Source organism: Megascapheus bottae, chromosome 16, assembly GCF_031878675.1.
Source record: "Megascapheus bottae isolate mThoBot1 chromosome 16, mThoBot2.hap1, whole genome shotgun sequence".
Lineage (NCBI taxonomy): Eukaryota > Metazoa > Chordata > Mammalia > Rodentia > Geomyidae > Megascapheus > Megascapheus bottae.
The window spans coordinates 53,303,896-53,325,856 of record NC_143524.1 but is presented as its reverse complement, the minus strand read 5'-3'; the positions used below and the strand labels follow the sequence as shown (position 1 = coordinate 53,325,856).

Here is a 21,961-nt window from a genome sequence, read left to right as displayed (position 1 = left end):
GTGATTCTGTACAGCGCTTTTTTTCTTTCTATTAATATTCTGGTCCTGTGGTGAAAACAGCTCTGCTAGGTGCTGCCAGTTGATGAGATCAAATCATTAGTAGAATTTGCTGGGCATTTTGTTCCCTAAGAGGGTTGGAGGGATTTGTGGGTCTGTGATTTCAACTTCTTAAAGTGATATTGTGTGTTTGTGCAGATGAAAGGAGGGTTGTTATGGCAGGATTTGTTTTTGCACTTATTTATGTCTCATAATGGAAATATCTATAGTAGTAGAGTAGCACACACATCATTTAAATATACCATATCAGGAAAGCCTATGTGTGATAATTAGCTTTTCATTTAAAAAAAAAAAAAAGCATGTCCTCTATATTTGAAAAAGCCAATCAGCTTTACTGTGGCTTGACATATTGTTTCTGATTGGAGAATTCTGATATTCTACATTTTAGAATAATTTTTTAATGAAAAACAAATCTTTAGGCCCCGCTGCGAAACACAAATGCCAACTGATTCTATTTTGATGACAAATAAATGAAATATTTTGCATAATCAGAAATTGAAATAGAAAAAAGACAAAACCATTAAGCAGTACTTATGTGGGTTTATTTTATAGAAGATAATAAAAATGTTCAGATGAACTTTTTTCTGTCCTCAGTTCTAAATAGTGTAAATTCCATAAGTGCTGGCTATTTGAATAAAATTATACTATTAATTTTAGAAAAATCAAAGAGAACATGTATTCATTATCTTTCTTTCATTATGTATGTAAGCATTCCATGAGTTCGTTTGAGTCATGTCTTTTCTATCTCATATTGATTGGATACCCATTAAATGTGACAAAAATCAATAGCTTAGAGCATGAGATTAAGTATGTATTTTTATACTGTGCATACTCTTTAATATTAACAAAACACTATTTAATATTGAAGCCACAAATCAAATTTCATATTGTATGGCATTATTTTACCTTTTTATTTTTAAAGGAAACTTTTATAAGTTAAATCCAGAAAATCTCAATAGATTATCTTTCCAAAGGACCTAGTTACCACTTGATAGCTTCAAACAGTTCTTAGTGGGCATAGAACCCAGAATTTCTGGTTGGACTAGTGGACAGATTTCTAAATTATACAATGACACTTGATACTACTTTGAAAAATAGCATTTATTTTTGCTAGTACCATTAGGAGAATAATAGACTAAACTCAGTGAAAAAAAAAAAGAAAAGGAGTTAACTAGGAAAATGCATGTCATTGTAGGATATGGAGAAGAAATGACTTGTGTGTTTCACCTCTCCTAAAGGGTTGTACTTGGCGTTTCTTGAGAAAATATTGTCAAATCTGAATTACATATTTTTTTCTGTTGCATATGTTTTACAATCATTTAATACATAGTAGTAAATTTATAAATAGTAGCTCAAACCATAATAATTGAGCTGCTGTTAAATATAATTAGCATTGTTAAATAAGTTATGAATGCATATTAGTTGAACTTTTAACATTTCTTGCAACGAACATTGGGATCCAATTTGTTCCTATAAAATATATATCTAATATATAGTATACAATATAAAATTCAATGTGTATAATTTAGTATGCAATGTAAAATTCAATATATATAATTGAATACAAAATATGTGACTATTTTTATTCACTTAATCAGGTATCAATTACCACAAGTAGTAGGACAAATATAAGATAATATGTGAGAAAAACTGTCACTAATCCACTGTTTTCATATGCATTCTAGAGTGTAATTTATAAAATCTTTAAAGCACAGACATATTTATAACAAAGTTATCTTACAGTGCTTAAAGGATCACTAAGCTGAAAGATGCCCCAGACTTCCTAGAGGACTTCAGAGTGCAAATTCACTGTTTACCTCACCTCATCAATATTTTTATATAGTTTTCTTATTTCAATGTATAGAGGGTTACAGTTATATGCACCAGATAGAGGGTGCATTACTTCTCACACATTGATATCCCTTCTTATGCTTTTGTCCCGATTTGCCTCCTCCCACCCCTCCCTTCATTTTTCCCCTCCTATTTCAAATAAACAATAAACAGCTATATAATATACCAGATAACAAAGTGGGATAATGTAACAAGTGAGATTAACCAAAGGGTGACACAAGAGAAGAAAGAAAAACATAATACATAAAGAATAACAGCCGCTCTTGTTTCGGTGTCCTGGAGTCCATTAAATTGGCCTCATTATATAAGGTCTCATGTATCTAGGGTTTGAGGTATTGTAAACTTAAGTTAGGAGCTGCATCAATATTTTATTCCTTCTTTTTACAAGAACTATATACTAGGGATGCTCCTTTTTTCCTGGAACTTCGCCAACAAGTTGGAAACTTAAATTTCTTCTCTCTTCAATTTCATCTCTTTTTTCTCAATGTAACACCAAATGTCAGCTTCACGCTCAAGGGAGAACACTGTACATCCTCCTTGTGGTTTCTGGTACTCTACACAATCAGTGGACTTTCTCTAGTAACATACTAGAGAAATTATCCCTGAAAGTATAGTCTTCATCTCTTCTTTCTCTAGCATTAATCCACTTTATAACAGCTCTGGATGTGCTGCTTTCTTAGTAAAATTGGAATTTTCAACTGTCTTGATCTGTCTAGATTCCATTTCATCCACATCACATCTCCATATCATAGATGACCACTTAGTGGCTTCAAAATTTTCCATGGCAGGAAACAAAATCTTTCCTGGGAAATAGCATCTTAGCCCTTTCTTCCTCTTCTGCTTTGTCACAAAAGGTACTTAGTGACCTGGATCCTCCAAGCCCTCTGAGTTTTAGTCCATATTATACAAACCATCAAAACAAAACCTTTGTCTTTGCTTCACAGCCTTAAGAATAAATGTTAGAAGATTAATGAGAAGAGAGATCATGACAAATCGAGAACTATCACTGCATTAATGGCAATATAAATGGATTTATTAGACACAATGGAGAGGCATTTGGATTTTTTTTTTACATAGAACAAGCAGGGAATAACTGTGGCACATTACCTGGAATTTAAACTCTCAGCTAAAAGAATGCTACCCTAGATCATAACTCCTATAACTGGTTGCTGAATGTCTTAAGTGTTCTAGTTCAGAGAGACAGATGTTTTACAGAACTTGTGCAAATGTGGAGTAAGATCTTTGGGGCTAGAAGATCATCAGAACAGCTCAAACAGACTCTCTGCCTCAGATTGCAAGGTCTTCCCAGATGTTTTATAAGAAGATTGAGTCATCTTTTTTAACTCTTACTACAGTTGTCACCACTGAGAAAGGAACATGACTTAATGTGAAAAACCAAGCTCTAGATAAACACTTAGATTTAAATGACACAAGATTAAGAACTTGGACAATTTGTTTAACACCCCTGCTTTTAACACCCTCCATTTCCATATTTGTGACAAGAATGTTTAAACCATGTTGTTTTTTTTTATCTATAGCAGAGTAAAATATTTATTTATTTTTTTTGCTTTATTTTTTTATTGTAATTAGTAAAAGGGTTACATGATATTTGCCAGATAGAAGGTGCATTAATTCACATACATTGATACCCTTTCACATGTCTTGGTACCCGTTTCCCTCCCCCCCCACACCCCCACCCGTCTTGGTTTTCCCCCCTTCCCTATCAAATTTCAAATATTCAAATACAAATAAATTCAATATATCAGATAACAAAGTGAGATACTATACCAATATGAGATAACCAAGGGACAGCAAAGGAGATGAGAGACAACATAGTACATTAAGGACAACAATCATTCATTATATGGCTTTTGTTTCACTATCCTGGAGGTCCTTTCAATTAGCTTCACATTATATGTCCTTATGTATCAAGATTTTGCTCTATTGCAAATCTCTGCTAGTAGAGCCCAAGGTTTCTACTGATTATGACGAATGAGGGAAACCATTGAGCCTAAGTTCCTTTGAGTCTGGCTTACTTCACTTAATATGATTTTTTCTAAGTCTTTCCATTTCCTAACAAATGGGGCGATGTCATTCTTTCTGACAGCAGCATAGAATTCCATTGTGTACAAATAACACAACTTGTTGATCCACTCATCAACTGAGGGACATCTAGGTTGGTTCCATATCTTTGCTATGGTGAATAGTGCTGCAATGAACATTGTTGTGCTAGTGGGTTTAGTATGTCCTTGTTTCTGGATGGTTGGGTAAATGCCAAGTAGTGGAATTGCTGGGTCATAGGGGAGTTCTATGTTTAGCCTTTTGAGGCACTGCCACACTGCTTTCCATAGTGGTTGAACGAGTTTGCACTCCCACCAACAGTGTAGTAGTGATCCCTCCTGGCCACATCCCCTCCAGCATCTGTTGTCATTCGTTTTCCTGATCCTGGCCATTCTAGCTGGAGTGAGGTGGAATCTTAGAGTTGTTTTGATTTGCATTTCTTTTATGACCAGAGATGTTGAGCATTTCTTCATGTGTCTATAGGCCATTTTTGTTTCTTCTTCAGAGAAGACTCTCTTTAAGTTAATAAAGCATGTAAACTACCTAACACAATCTCTAACAATGTGGGAAGATTTCAGTTTAGGAACATTTACTGCGTAGTTAAAGCATATTCAATGAATCCTTTCTCTGGGATGATAACTGAGGAAATGGGGACCAAGACATGTGAAAGGGTATCAATGTATGAGAATTAATGCACCATCTATCTGCCAAATATCATGTAACCCTTCTATTAATTACCAGAAAAATATATGAAAAAAACAGATTAAATACAATGTAAGAACTAAGGCAACACATTTTCTTTGTATTGAAAGTTTCTAAGAATGTTTTGGATGAAGAAAACCTAATAAGTTTGACAGCTAAAATGTACAGAAAATAAACTATGTGGAGACAATGCTGCTAGTTGAATGAATGAAGGAAGGAAGGAATGCTATTAGATAAATGGTTAATGAAACTGTTGTTTTAGATAATAGTCTATTCTGAACTAAATGTAGTGAAATTAAAGAAGTCCATAGATTTTTTTCTATGAAGGAGCACTCAAGACTTAGGCAACAGCATAAAGTACTTGAAATAGCATAGAAAGAATCAAACTAAACATGTACTTGGTTATGTTGAGTACCCAGACATATCTGTATGTGTAAAGTACAACAGTACTTTATTATATCTCTTGGGTACTTTATTTCCTGTCTCTAATATTATTCTAAAGTATATTATTTCTGTCTATAGACATATTTAGGTTCAGTAGCCATCTTAATAAGGTAATAGAGGAGTTATAGATTGCTACCATTTCAGATATCCATTAACCATCTTACAGACCTCCCAAAATAGTTTTAAAATAATTAGAAATATAACTTGACTATGTTAAGTTAAATTACTGCTGTAGTAATTTATTAATAAGGGCATGATGGTACTATTAAATTTTAATATGTTTAACAGGTTAATGTGCATAATAAAATTCAAATAGAATGGAAAGCGGAGCAGGCAGCATAAAGGAAGCTTTTATTGATGTTGTTAATATGACATCTGCTATGTAAATATGATTTCACTTTCCACCTCTGTTAACCAGCAGGCTTTTAAATGAATGAAAGCCACATAGACATTTTCTAAAAGGAAATAAAAGTTGTTGCTGGAAATTTAAAAGAAATTTTTATCAAAGCTAGTATGATATGTTATTATGACCTAAACAGATTAAAAAATACCATGTTCTTTTGGAAGTGGACTCCTACTAGAAACTTTTTTCAACTATAGTTTCCTAGGATGCTAAAATAATTTTTATTCTCTACCATAGCTTTATATAGAGAAAAAATGATACACATCACCAAGGCAACAAATGGTTGTCTGAGTGGCCTTGTGTTCATAAACAAAGCTATTTATTTATGCAGATGTACCATTGCATTTGTTCCCATGGTAGAAGCAGTGCATCCAGCCATTGATTTTATTCTTCTAACAAGTTATTTATTGAATATGTACTTGGGCTTGATGTATTTGAATGTATGCAGATACCATGAGACGTTTGTTTCTATGGAACTTTTAATCTAATAGAAAAAAATAGCTATTATGGGAATATGGAAATAACAGTGAAATGTGATAAGGAAGTGAATGAGCATGAGGATACCTAAAGAATCTACAGTTTTAAAATAGGCAAAGCTAAAAAGGCTTTCCTAAGAAAAATAGGCTTCTGTGTACAATGAAGAATATAATGGAATGGTAAGGTATTCCAGGTAAATTCCTAGATGGGGTGGGAGAGGGAGGGAGTAAGAGACAGAAGGGGAAGAGATGAAGAGAAAAGAAGAAATGAGAAGGGAAGGGAAAGGGAGAAAAGGAAAGAGAAGATAATAGAGAACAAGAGAGAGGAAGTAGAAGTAGATAAAAGAAACAAGAGGGAAAGAAAAAGGGAGAAATAGATATGAGGGAGTGAAGGTCAATATTGCTGGGATGTAAAGTATCCAAGATGAGTAACAGGTTGTATGGATTCAGATAAAGAGATGGGCCTAATCATAAGTTGAGATGTTTATTATTTTAATGGAAATAGTGTTTGGATACCTGTTATTCCAGCCTACTGTCTGCATGACAGACTAGGTAAAACCTAGTAAATATCATAGAAACATATAAACACAAGTAATAAGTTTAGGAGCATACATCTGTGGCATATTAAAAGTAAACTTTCAAACAAGAACTACAATGTCACATGTTCTATAGAGAGCAATGTGTTTGAAAGGATTGTTCTTTATAAGATGTGTATGTAAATTTTGTTTTATGAAACCAATATAGACTTGCAAAGGAAAAAAGGGCAAATAAAAAACTGCAAATCAAGTAATATTTAAGCCTATGCTGTTCAATCAAAATCTCTTTATAAAGCAAAAACAAACTCATCACTTCCTTCTATTATGTCATCTGAATGTTTGTAGATAGGATTTTCTTTAAGCAGATTACTCACGATTACAGCCGCCCAAGAGACCTGTCTCATTGCAGTTATGTGTGCTTCATCAAAAGCAACTTGAAAATGTGCATTACATCAAGATTCAGAAAATACAGTATAGAATTTTCCACTTCTTAGTAATCTACTTCAATTTAGTATCTCTGAGCCTTAATTTTGCAACTTTGAAATCAGGGTCATAATATATGGTCATATCAGTACTTCCTGATTATTTTACAGATTCAAATTTATGTATTTGAAAAAATACATGCCAAGGAAAAGAGAAAATGTTAGTGTGAACTGAGATGTTACTACCATTTCTATTCACTGTAGGGTAGAGAAAATGAGAGCTAGGACTATATATTTTTAAACTAATTTTCCGTTAATTTTAATGATAAATGAAAACTGTCCTGATATGGCTGCGGTCCCATAGAGAACTGAGTGCAAAACAGTTGGATAACAATTGCCATTCAACCACTGGTTTTGGCTTAGAGTAGCAGAATAGAATCATTGGGAAATATGGCCTTCAGACTCAGTCTTACACGAAGTCTACAAATGGTTATTTCTGTTATCTGGGCCAAATTACTTATTTATCCAATATAAATGTTCTTAAATAACAAGGCTCTTCAAAGGGTGGTAGCAAGGATTTACTGCAGCATTCATTACCTCCACAATTTTACCAAGTACATACAATGTGCCAGATAGTATTTGGAGCTTAGACAATAAGTATTAAATGAATAAACGCAATTTGCAATATTATTAACTCAAGATAGCCTCATGAAAGCAGAAAAATTGAATATATCGACTCATAAAAATGAATGCAAAGATATAAGGAAGCTATTTTAGACAGGGTGAGCAGAAAAGTTAACTCTGAACAAATTCTGGAAAGTTCTGTGAGGATCTTGGCAGAACAACCAATGCAAATATACACATATAGCTTAGACTATAAACTATAAATACATATAGTCAACAAAGATTAGGTATGGACTTCTATATTTCTTTTCAGGGGATTGCATTGTTTAGCCTTGTACATGTGGCCCTCTGTATTCTAAGCCCTATCTGACTTTTTAGTCTAGCCTCATTGTTCTCTGTGTATTCACCAAGTAGTCAAATATATTTATTTGTGTCTCCCAAATAATCTGAATTTGATCCAACTCTTTTGCACCTGCACTTTCTTACGCATAGAATGCATCTTGACTCCTTAACCTGACACCTGCCTGAATAAACTTTGCTTAACCTTTAATAACTCAGATTAAATCCAGACTCCTTTAAAAATAATTCTCTTGATACCGCATCACCAGACAGAGCCATGTGGTTGGTATATTGTATGTCTTTGTGATAACCTTGAATTAGCTATATAATAATTTTCATATGTGTGTATCTGTTTCTATAACATGAACTCCACAAGGGCATGGAAAGACTATTGTATTTGTAGCACATCATCTATTATATTACTGGCAAGAGTACCATACATTATAATTATTTTACAGTCACTGATATGTATTTCAGTGTTGAATAACTTTTTCTCTAACCATGCAAACATATGCATGTATATATAAAATGTGTTTGTATACATTTATATGATGCATGCACATGTGTGCATCCATATTGTACATATATATAATGCAGATGTAACAATAACTAGTATCAAATCTTTTCTTCATGATAGACTTTTCTGTTGAGAGGCAGACAATTGGTGAACTTAACTCTCGATAGTTGGTAGTCTTGAAATGGCACTTGAAATGTCATTTTAGTATAAGAAAAATGTACTGAAGAAGATAAAAAGCCTTCACACACAAAAACAAAAAAACCAAGTCTGGTTACAGGAGCACATCCATGATTGACTAACTTACCATGATTCATATTTTAACCTTGAAAAATTAAAGTATAGCTACAGGTAAACTGCTCATTTTTATTAAAGAAAAGCTAAAACAGAGAAACCAGGTTTTCTGATAGGAATAGTACATATCTGTTTAACTTCTTAGTTTTTTTTTTTTGTGGGTCATGGGGCTTGAACTTGGCCTGGGTACTGTCCCTGAGCTCTTCAACTCAAGGCTACTGCCCTACCCTTGAGGCTGGGCATTGTCCTTGAGCTTATCAGCTCAAGACTAGTGTCCTACCGTTGAGCCAAGCCTCATTTCCTGTTTTCTAGAATGTTAAGATATGAATCATATCACTAGCTATCCTCACCAACAGAAATTCTATTTAGAAAAAAAATTTAGAAAGCTTAATTTTTTATTAGCTTGCCTTTTCTATACATCATGGTTTTACTAAGAAAATAGAAGATAATTTGAATACCCTTGATCATAAAAAAAATTAAAAACCACTTAAAGAAACTATAAAAATGCAATTCTCCTTTGTCTTTGTTGAGAATCTGCTGGATTTTAAGATGTATATTTGTCGGTATTTTAAAATAAAACTCTCTTGAATTAATATGCATGTAATTTACTTCAGTAATCTGAAGTTCTATTTAAATCAAGGACAGAGTTAAATGTTAATTCTTCCTGGCCTACTGTGTGGTGTTTATGATGCCTAAACTACTACAGCTTGCACATTTTGTCCTCGAATATATATTTATAGGTGTTAGCAAGACAGGGAGAATATACAAGTAATATCTGTTGGGTCTTGTCAGAATGCTAAGAATCAGAAAATTCTGATGAGAAAATTCTGAGTTTAAATGGTGCCATTCCAGTATACTTTTCAGAAAACCCTATTCAATATATGTGCTAGTTTTGAATTTTGAAGTTCAATATTATAAGAACAAATTGATATAAATTGTGTATTTAATAGGTTGTAATTATATATTATCAAAAGCTCAACTTCTTAAATCCTTTATCCTTTGAAAATATAGCAATTGTCTCCTTTTCCATGTAGTTAATTATAAATTTCAGTAAGAATTAAGTCTACTAAATCTTTTCACTTTTTTTCCTTGTCTCTGTGGTCACAAGGAAAAGAAAAATGAATTGCATTGATCTTCTATCTGAATAGAATTTCATTCCACAGATTGACCTAAGTTGTCATCAGCACTTAATTTGTAAATCAAAGGTATCTTTACAGATGTATTTTACATATGATTTAGAAGGAAAAAGTTGCTAGTAATAGTTAGATCTTAACTGTCCTCTTTTTTGTAGAGGACCTAGTAGTTTAGTATATAATAGACATGATCTTCCACTGAAGAACATTCGTTAACTTTAGTGAAATTGTACAAAATATTTTTTCTTGCAAGAAGAATGGAATATTTGAGTACATCTCCATTTCCTCATCTTGTTTGTGGGATGCAGTGTCAAAATAAAAATATTAATTACATTTAAAGTATCTTACAAAGCTCCAAGTTTAGATATCTATTCTATTTAGAAGCTTATTTCCTTAACTATGCATGATAAAAATTTAACCTTGTAGAATTCAAGGAATATTGAGACATGACTCCACAAACACTAAAGTGGCATAAAATAATTTTTAGAAATATTTTCAGAACAATAATATCAAGTATATGATCCAAGATTGCAGAGTCAGTTCTGGCCCATAAGTTTACTACTGAACTATTATAATATTTTAAATGTTGCTTCCATTATTCCATACTAATTAATAAGATTTGGACAAGGCTAAGATTTGAAGTTCTTAACATTTGTTAAGCCCTTTCTTGCACCTTTCTCCATTTATTTTTCATAATACCCCTGTGAGATAAAATATTAATGGAACATAAATGCAGAAGAGCTAAGAGGCATGGGAGTATGTTCCAGCATTAGAGTATGTTTCAGCATGGATTAAATGTATTTTAATAGCATCACTTCAATTATTATATAAACTGGGTATTATCATACCTGTTTTACAGAAGAGAAAAGCAGAACTTTTAATTCAAGGCACAGACCTTTTTGTTCCCATATATTTATTGTAATTCATAAAAGGGTTACATTATATTCACCAGACAGAAATTGCTTCACAAACATTGGTACCCTTTATCATGTCTTGGTCCCCATTTCGCTCCCCCTACCCAAGCCCCTCATCTTGTTTTTCCCCCTTCCCTAACCTATTTCAAGTAACCAAATAAGCATATATCCAATATATCAGATAACAAGGTAAAATACTGTAACATTATGAGATAACCATGCGACAGCAAAAGAGATGAGAGAAAACATAGTACATTAAGAACAACGATCACTCATCATATGGCTTTTGTTTCTATATCCTGGAAATCCTTTTATTTAGCGTCATACTATAAGGCCTTATTTATCTAGGTTTTGTTCTATTGTAAATCTCTGCTAGGAGAGCCCAAGGTTTCTACTGATTATGACAAATGAGGGAAACCATTGAGCCTATGTTCCTTTGAGTCTGGCTTACTTCACTCAATATAATTTTTTCTAAGTCTTTCCAATTCCTTACAAATGGGGCTATGTCGTTCTTTCTGACAGCAGCATAGAATTCCACTGTGTATAAATAGCACAATTTGTTGATCCACTCATCAACTGAAGGGCATCTGGGTTGGTTCCATATCTTTGCTATGGTAAATAGTACTGCAAAAAACATCATTGTGCTAGTGGATTTAGTATGTCCTTGTTTCTGGACAATTGGATAAATTCAAGGCACAGATCTTAAAAGTGAATTCTCTTACATTCTGACTAAGGTCCAATAACTTCTTTTTTAATATAAATTTGATTGTAAGGGTGATACAAAGAAGGGTTACAGTTACATAAGTAAAATTCCTTTTTGAACAATATTATCCCTCCCTCATTTTCTCCCCTCCTCTGCTGTCTCCTTTCTCCCCAAGTTGGCTTAAGTTCATTTCCACCATAGTCTCATAAATATCACTGTAGAATTGATTCACTCTGCGTTCCACTGTTTTGGGGTTCCCCCTACTTTCCCTTGGCCTCTCTCTGACACTTTTAAAGGGTTAATGCATTGATAAAGCAAGTTAGCAAGATAAGTCAAGGACCTGAAATCTAATGGATATTTGGTAGATATTGTTTCTGTGTATACCCTAAGTCAACCCAGCCCAAGCCCAACACTATGAAGTCCTTGTTATGACTTCTATTTATAATCTTTAACCATTTCTATTCTGACAATGTTGAGCCTATTTATCTAGGATGGTTAATTTGTGTAGGTAGGTGATTAGAATATGACTTTAAAATAGCATGTTTAATCTTCTGATGCCTTAGCCCCATACTGCACCTTTGCTAGACTGGCTAAAAGTCTCCCTAAAGTCACAAGGGACTCTAGAAAATGTAAAGATGCGTCAGAACAGTCACCACTGCCCACTGAAAAGTCCTTGTTCCTAGAATCCTATGGTGAATAGGTCAGTAACATTTGTTTCATTTACAGAGAAACCAAACCCACGGCTCCACAGCATGGCCTCAGCCTTACTAAGGATTTCCTCAGAAATGAATTAGGCCAACTTATTTTAAACAGCCTTTGAAACCTGAGTGAATAAAAGGAAACAAATGGAAGGATAAGGTCAGGAAAGCGTGAAGTCATACACCGAAAAATATGAGGAATGATGGTGGAAAATGAATGGGGAAAAATGGTCACTAATCATGAAGTTTTTCATTTCTTGATAGATTGGACAAGGAGGACTCATGGATGTAATAAGAATCACTTTATTTTGGCCTCGTTGTTTGCTAAGCAAGTATGACTTAGTGTCAATTATCCTCACGTCGCCCTTGAACTGAACACTTAGGTAGAAATGTGAATTTGCATGATATTCTGGTTATTTAAACAAAGCCTAGGATCCCTTAAAATCACAAATACAATCTCCACTTAGTAATGAGAGCAATCTAATACCAACCATCAGCCAAAATTCTGAAAACTTTAATCTAGAAAGATTTTCTTTCCTACTGTAGAATATTCAGATAAGATGTCAGTTTTGGGGAAAGGGAACACTGTGTGCTAAAGTTTACTCCCCTTTTTCCCATTTAGCAGTTGTGGTTGATCTCTCCAAGTCTGGACCTGGAAAATGGAGTAAGGAGAGCAGAAAGTTTTTACTGAACTGTGCTCATTCACTCTCAGCCTGACACGTGATGATGAAGATAACAACAAAAGATAAAGATAACTAACAACAAAAATAAAGGAAATAGCTGATCCTTATAAAATCTGATTATGTATGAAAGTACTTGCCTTATATTAACTCATTTAGTGTTTATAACTGATATGAAGAGTGGTTAAACATCTTATCCAAGGTCATCAAACTGGTTAATGTTAGGACTGCAATTTGAATCCTGGCAGTTTGGCTGACATTGTTGTTTCACTTGCAGCTTTTCTGGTCCTGTGTAATTTTCACTTCTGAGTCTGACTAAAGGTCCTATGATGTCCTTTCTCCCTTCCCTCCCATGCCTCCCTTCCTCTTTTCTTTCTTTCTTTCTTTCCTTCTTTCTTTCTTTCTTTCTTTCTTTCTTTCTCTCTCTCTCTCTCTCTCTCTTTCTTTCTTTCTTTCTTTCTTTCTTTCTTTCTTTCTTTCTTTCTTTCTTTCTTTCTTTCATCTGTCCTGGGGCTTGAATTCTTTGAGCCTCTGAGCTCAACGCTACCACTCTACTACTTGGGCCAAAATGTCCCCTCTGAAAGTCTGGATAAGTGGGACTGAATTAAACTGCAGAGCTTCTGTATGGCAAAGGACATAGCTAGCAAATTAACTAGAAAGCCTACAGAGTGGGAGAAGATCTTCACTAACCATACTACAGACAAAGGCCTCATATCTAAAATATATCAACAGCTCAAAAAAATTGAATCACTCCAAAACTAATCTCCAAAGAAACAACTATCCCATTAAAAGATGGGCCATGGACTTTGAGAGAATCTTCTCTGAAGAAGAAATAAGAATAGCCTATAGACACAGGAAGAAATGCTCGACATCTCTGGACATAAAAGAAATACAAATCAAAACAACACTAAGATTTTTCCTCATTCCAGTGAGAATGGCCATGATCAAGAAATCTAATAACAACAGATGCTGGAGGGGATGTGGCCAGGAGGAATCACTACTACACTGTTGGTGGGAGTGCAAACTTGTTCAACCACTATGGCAAGCAGTATGGCAGTTCCTCAAAAGACTAAACATAGAGCTCCTTTATGACCCAGCAATTCCACTACTTGGCATTTACCCAACCATCCAGAAACAAGGACATACTAAAGCCACTAGCACAACAATTTTCATTGCAGCACTCTTTACCATAGGAAAGATACCTAGCCAACCCAGATGCCCCTTAATTGATGAATGGATCAACAAGATGTGGTATTCATACACAGTGGAATTCTATGCTGCTGTCAGAAAGAATGACATTGCCCCATTTGTAAAGAAATGGACAGACTTAGAAAAAAATCCTATTAAGTGAAGTAACATAGGCTCAATGGTTTGCCTCATTTGTCCTAATCAGTAGAAACCTTGCACTTTTCTAGCAGAGATTTATAATAAAACAAAATCTAGATACATAAGGCCATCCATATAGCATGACGCTAAATGAAAGGACCTCCCAGATATAGAGACAAAAGCCATATAATGTGTGATTGTTGTCCTTAATGTACTATGTTATCTCTCATCTCTTTTGCTGTCCCTTGGTTATCTCATATTGTTACAGTATTTCACCTTGTTATCTGATATATTGGTTATATGCATATTTGGTTATTTGAAATAGGATAGGGAAGGGGGGAAAATAAGATGAGGGGGGGGGGAATGGGGACCAAGACATGAGAAAGGGTTTCAATGTTTGTGAAGTAATGCACCTTCTATCTGGTGACTATAATGTAACCCTTCTATTAATTACAATAAAAATATATGGAAAAAAGCCAAAATGTCCCCTCTGGCTTTATCCACAAGGTTTATTGGAGATAAGAGTCTGAGATTTTCTTGCCCCATCTGGCTTCACACCGCAATCCTGAGTAGGTAGGATGACAGGCGTGAGCCACCAGCATCTAGTTGTTGACGCCTTTCTGTTGCTCAAGGTTTTATAGTGGCCCAACCTACATTGATACTTGTCCTAACAGTCAACATGTTCCATAATGTATCTTTTGCCTTCAATTGTGAACACAAAAGCTGACTCCCATGAAGTACCTTCCTGAGTCAATAACTCATATTATCTCCCTGGCTAAACTTCTCAGTAAAGTCAGATTCCAGACACAGGCTTTCTAAAGCTAAGAAACATATTTCTCTCTAGGAAAGGGCCAGTTGTGCTATTTATACTAATTTTTAGTGAAAAATAAATAAGACTTTGGCCTCTTTTATAAGATATCTTCTCCCTTTGATAAATCTCTAATCAAGTAATCTTGTGTATATGCTCCATTAGGACAAAAAGCAGATAGGCAAAATCAAAAACTCCATAGGCAAAAACTAGACTATGCTCACTACCAATACTTCTGAAAAATTCCTCATCCTGAACCGTGGAGATGAGGTTACTATCCTAGGGAAGCAGGCCTGAAGAATATCCTGGACCACACCCCTTGCCTCAAGTGTCCACCCTGGATCAGTGGTTCATATATGGGATTGAGGTAGTGATTCTACATCCTTATGGAGTCTATTCCCACTATCAAGTCTGAACTAGGCAAAGAGGACCAAAGGCACAGGTATCTACCTTCCTGCACTTAAGTAGCCTCCCAGGCCAATCCATTTTGAGTGGGAAGAAGCCTCAGTTTCAGACCACATCTTAACTGCTACCCAGCTGGATAAAATTAGGCACCATAGCTTCCATGCCTTTGGTCTTCAGTTGAATTCTCCACTTCTCTTCTTGAGGTGCACTGTCTCTGTTTCAGAAACCAGTCTTTTCCTGACCTTCCCACCTCACTCCGGGAAGAGATGAAATTTGCCCGTGCCAACAAATCACCACTGACACTGGTTTCTAGTTGCTTCATGTGACAATTATATATTTGGTCTGATAACTCCTTTGGAATTTATCTTCATCAAATCCTGGGGTGTTAGGACTTTTCATGTGTCATTTTTTGCCTATATTGTAGTTTTATCTAGTAAAATTTGATTTTTAATTTTTCTATATCTTTTTGCTTCCATGTTGTGCAACTTTTAGGTTAGTTAGAAAGCTAATTGGATGAAAGCCTTTATTTCTGAAGGAATTATTTATGCAATATTTATCTATTTGCACAAAACATTTGTGTATGTATGTACATTATATATTTCTATGTACATATTCTATAGTAATACAAACAGTAATTTTGAGAGCAGTGTTTGGAGTTTATCATATTTAAAAAAATTCCTTCAACCAGTCAGGCTCTAGCTACTCTGGAGGTTGAGGTCTGAGGATCACATTTTGAAGCAGCCCAGGCAGAAAAGTCTCCAGGAAACTCTTATCTCCAATTAACCTCTCAAAAATAGGAAGACTGGGCCAGGAGTGTGGCCTACTGGTAGAGTGCTTGCCTAGCATGTATGAAATGCTGGGTTCAATTCCTCAGTACCACATACACAGAAAAAGCCAGAAGTAGTGCTATGGATCATGTGGTAGAGCACCAACCTAGAGAAAGCCCAAGGATGGTGCCCAGGCTCTGAGTCCAATCCCCAGAACTGACCAAAAAACAAAATAGGAAGTGGCACTGTGGCCCAAGTGATAGAGTGCTATCCTTGGGCAAAAGAGCTCAGGGACAGTGTCCAGACCCTGAATTCAAGCCCAGTGCCATACAAAAAAAAGTTCAACTGTTGAATCTGAAAAAGTGTCCTAATAATTTAAATTTTGTCCTAATAATTTTAATAACAAGAATTCACTCACATATTACTGCTTATAAGAATTCTTTGTAATTACTTATTAAATTTCAAATTACTTTATACTCACAGTTCACTTACACATATTATTAAATATTATAGTTCTGTTGTGCAAGAAAACACTTTGTTATATGTTTTGGGCACTATATTTTGACCTCTGTTTCTTCATACTTAACATTTGAGCAAATCTAAAAAGATAAAGATAGCTGAAGTGTTGATCCAAAGAAACTGCTGAGAACCCCTTGAGTGTTTTATAGGATCAGATGTAGATCCTTTCATGCCTGCTTTCTGCCCTTGTCAGATTTTATTAACTCCTTATCAATAATATTACTTTGTAACTATGCAATTACTAGTTTATTTTTTCCCTTAGACTGAACTTCTCAGACAAACACTATTGTTTCTTGATATATCTACCTCTATTCTGAGCACAGTAATTGTCATATTGTAATTGCTCAATGAATGTTAATTTTTAACTCTGTTTTAAATTAGTTTATTATATTCTATCTTTCAAAAGCTTGAAAGCTTTTGAATAGCAGGAATTCAAATTTTTATCTCATATATACATGTGATTGATGACATATATATGATATATATTACAGTAACCTCAAGTATTACATGTTTGACAAGTAAAAGATAAGTAAACAAGTGAATGTATCTATATAAAGCACTATGAATGAAATTTTCCAACCCAGAATAAGACCTTATTATTAAAATCATTTTATTTTGAATGTTATAACAACAGCATGTTTTCATTCTTTGGGGAGAACATGCTACTTTGAATAGAACATTTAGGTCAACATTTACCTTTTTTTGTCATTCACAGGGCTTGAACTCAGGGCCTGGGCACTGTCCCTGAGCTTTTCACTAAAGGTTTTGAGCCGAAGTGTCATTTACAGCTTTCTGGTGGTTAATTGGAGATAAGAAGGTCAGGACTTTCCTGCACTGGATGGCATTGAACTGCGATCCTCAGATCTTAGCCTCCTGAGTAGCTAGGGTTACAGACATGAGCCACCAGCGACCAGCTCGACATTTACTTTAAATGAATCAGATCTCATCGTTCCACACACAGAGTTTTTCTAAAGACCAAATAACAAAATGTCTTTACAACCATTTATAATCCCCCAAGCACTATAAGAAATAAAAGCTCATTTGTAGACATTTTTCTGGGGATGAGATAGGTTGAAAAGTATTTGGAGCCTTATTTGTTGAATGTACAATCACTATTCAAATTCTCCATACTTACATATTATATAATCAGTCTGAGGTGTAGTCAGGGTATTTGACTAATTTTCATGGTAAAGGATAAAATCTGTCCAGTTGTTAAAGTTAGACAAAGATAATAAAGGAAGACGAGATACTTGAAGATAACCTGTGTGTTTGTAAAAAGCCAAAACCCATTGGTACCTTTTCCTCTGGAGGACATGGTTTTTAAAGATTAGTGTTCTGACAGGTTGTTGTCAAGAAGCTACTGCATGGGGATAAACATCGTGAACAAATGAATGGAAAGAAGGGAAAAAGGAAACTCTATTTTCAGAAGAATTCATCAAGTCTGTGCTTGGAAAGCCAAATTGACCTTGGAAAGAGTTTTAATGTTCTCCTTTGATAGTGGCTTACAAATTAACCTAGAGGCACACAGTGTCTATTGCCACAGTGTGCTATTGCTTCTAGCTGGCCTTCTAAGGCTGGGGATGCATCTGTTAAGTAGGAGCTACCTCACAACTCTGGCAAGCCACAGTGCACACATTAAGTGTTTAAAAACAAACGCCAGGGGAGAACGAAGGCTTCTAGTAGGGGAAAAGAGAATTTTTAATCCTTTTACCTCTATACCTCTTACAGAAATTCCCTTGATGTTAGAGAGAGCTTTTCTTCTTTACAAGTGTAGTGGAGTGGTGGATGAAATTTAAGCTCTGGGTTTAATGGAAGAATCTTTTAGATCATCTAGTGGTTTTCTGCTATCACTCCAGCTCACAAAGGTACACCATTTCTGATTGGTGTTCTAAGACTGTAACAGTTAAGGAGGCTCTTAGCTGAGGGTAAATCCCTTAAAGACAGGGAACATTAAGTTACAGGGAGGAACAAGAAGTTTGGCACAGATTCATAAGTAAATTCGACATTTCCTCTCCCTACTCTGGATTGTTCAACTAATACAGCTCTTCATTTTATAGATAAAAATACTGAGGTTTAAAGTATAGATGTGGCATGATCAAAGCTTCATCCATAAGTAAATGGGGAAGATGACACTGATTACCATGGCCCTATTTTTTTTACAAGCTTACATTTTTAATGGCAATACATTACACATTAAATATATAATTTTGTTCATGTGTCATCTGTATTCAGTAGACCCTTTTATTTTTCTGGGCTTATGTAATTATATTATTCATTTGCTGGCATAAAATACCAGTAGGAAACCCTTGGTATCAAAATTGACATAACAGAACAAGAGCAATATTTACACAAATCTCCACCCATTCTTTATGCCATGCTATGGATCTATAGAATTTCAAATTTGCAACCATCATTTGCAACCATCATATTTTCTAAGTATTTATATTCCCTTTCTTAAGCAAGATATTTTATTGAATATTTATCTTTAAAATGTTCTTTATACAAATATGCTATACTATATCTGGAATATCTGTATATAAGCTTATTATTACTAATAGGAATAGTAATTAGGAACTATATCAAAGGAGACCACCACTAATAGTAAATTAAAAATAATAACTAACATCCTAATTATTGCCTTCAAGTTTCAAAAGGTTTATTCTCACTTATAAAAAAAGAAAAAAAATTCTTAGGTCATTCTCATTACCATCCATCCTCATAAAATGTGATAATGAACTGAAATGAATCTATATTATCATAAATAACATTTTTTGAGTTACACAAGACAATTACTTTTCTCACAGATATGACCACCAAAGGCATCTCATGACAGCAAGAGCATGGCCATACTTAGCTTGACATTCTGGTCATCTAAATACTGTCCAGTATACTTGATGCACAGCGCTGGCTCTGCATGCTTTATTTCGATTTCACTAAGAAAAGTGAACATACAGATTGATGATCTAAGTTTACTTTTATGGTGAATTTATCCACAATCATTCATATAGCTCTCCAAGGCTTAGTGATGCCTTAAAAAATAGATTACCCAAATACAGATTGCTCTAGAAAGCACCCACACCTCTGTTAGGATAGGTGCATTGAATTCAATATTTCATTCAGTTAACTCATCTGTGTTAGGATGATTGATCAAATGAAATCAGATTGAATGATGACATGCCTTAAGCCCCATTAAACAAATAGGAAATAATAATAGAAGTAGTTTCTAGTACAAGAACAAGCGTGCATAGGTAGCAGGCTTATCAGATTCTTGCTATAATCCCATTATAGAAAGCAGGGTAGGTTATAGGGAGATTGTTTATTTAAATAAGTTTTCTCCCTTGTACAATGAACTGAATACCCTTTTGTCAATATTTATTTGGGGAACTAATAATATAATGGAGCATCACAATTTTTGATAAATTTAGTGGCTCAGTAAATCACATCTAAGTATCTGAACTCTGGGCCTAGACACTGCCCTGAGCTCTTCAGCTCAAGATGAGAGCTCTATCACTTAAGCGCCACTTCTGGCTTTTTGGTGGTTAATTGGAGATAAGAGTCTCATGTATTATAATGTTTGGGCTGTCTTTGAACCACAGTCCTCAGATATCAGTCTCCTGGGTAGCTAGGATTCGCACCTGGTTTGATTCCTTTTTTAAAGACAAATTAGAAGTGAATTTACAGAAATTATAAAGGTTAACTAGATAAATTACTATTATAGAAAGAAGACTATGTGGGTTTGATTACAGAAACTAATAAAGTATTCTCTAAATATGAAAAACAGAAGAGTCTGGAAATGGCTTAGAATGTCAAATCTTGACTGTGTTTCATTTCTCAGTACCTCTTTTTCTGATGTGACAAGAAAGGCCTCTAATGATCTACCTCCTTTTAGCTCTATATTCTGGAATTTTATGAAATGCCCTTGAGAGAAGCATTGTCATTAAATATCTGTTGGAATGCAAGACAAATAAATTTTTCCTACTTTGAGTCAATATAATTGCTTAGAAAGGTACAGAATGTATTGGTATTATCTAGAAGACTGAAGAAAAGAAAAGCAGTTCAGCCTCTGGGTTAGGAGAGCTCTCCTGTGTTTACTTTTGGGCCTGGAAAACAACTGGTTAAAAAAGGTAATGCGAATTTTAGTCCTTAGACACATAGTAACAGCACTAATAAAGAGGATAATGTACTATGTCTCTAGTTTTCTGCAGTACTATACCAAAAAGGATTCTCAAAAGCTCCTGAAATACTTGTAAATATGGCAAAATACATATCTATAAGTGTGTCAGCTAGTATATGTTACTGAACATAATGCAGAGGATATAACTTCATTTTCCCTTATTTTCAGCAAAACCAAGGAAAATGCCCAGCCCAGAATTGTGCAGTGGAAGCTCCTGCCTGGATGCCCGTCCACCACTGTACTGTAAGTTGATTATTCCAATATTTTTGTCCAGATTAAACAGAAATGTTTTATATGTTGGGAAAATGTTACTGGGATGAATTAGAATATTGACGGAAATTCTGGTCTAGGACAAACCTTTTGCAAGGAGAAAAATGTCTTTTCAGAAAGCTGTGTGTTGTAAGAAAATTATTGTGATTAGGGAGTCTGTGCATTTTTTCAGAGTCAGGATAACTTGTAAAGGATTTCTCTAAATGGGTTATTGATGCGTTAGATTTTGATGGTCATTAAAATGAATATATTTGCGCATATTTCTCTGGATAGCTACATATTCAGCAATATTTGATTTTAGATGTCTTAGAGAAGGCTGCTTTCTTTTCTGTCATTGTTCTGTGGACTGCTTAATAGCAGTGAGTAAACGGACTTGCAATTTTCAAGACTTCCTGGTATAATAATAGTCTCTCTGTTTGTGTGTTACCTTCTACAAGTGAGTTTTCAAGTGCTTTAGAAATAAACAAGTACTGTGTCATTATCCTTGTGTCACAGCTGGGGGACTTCAAAGGAAATAAGAATACAATATCATGTTCACAGGATACAATCGATGGTGGATATACCTTATCTTCTTTTTGCCCCCTCCCCCATTCTGCTGGGCTGTGGTGTGAAGTAAATGAAGAAAAAGGGCTGATTTGTATGATATCCTCTTGAATATGCATTGCTTGATATAGATGACAATGTTTCTCCTGGGAATTGTATGTGCTATAACTGACAATTTGCCTGTCAGGAAATAATGTATGTGTGAGATAGGGACCTGAAATTAGAAAGGTACTTTTAGGGCATTCTCCTCATTTGACCCTCCCTGCAGGCACTGCAAAAGCTATGTGTGGAGCTACAT

At 34.7% G+C, this 21,961-nt stretch overlaps 1 protein-coding gene and 1 pseudogene across 12 annotated transcripts in view; one reads left to right on the top strand and one right to left on the bottom strand.

The window, feature by feature from the left end:
* Positions 1 to 21,961, top strand: part of Dlg2 (discs large MAGUK scaffold protein 2) — a 1,918,473-nt gene that overhangs the window by 361,703 nt on the left and 1,534,809 nt on the right. For all 12 annotated transcript variants that reach the window (XM_090348516.1, XM_090348525.1, XM_090348524.1 and 9 more), the window contains one exon: positions 21,019 to 21,093. In XM_090348516.1, the coding sequence (XP_090204642.1) occupies positions 21,019 to 21,093 (75 nt within the window). The remainder of the gene's footprint in view (positions 1 to 21,018; positions 21,094 to 21,961) is intronic.
* On the bottom strand, positions 2,351 to 2,526 carry LOC150053582 (small nucleolar RNA U3; annotated as a pseudogene).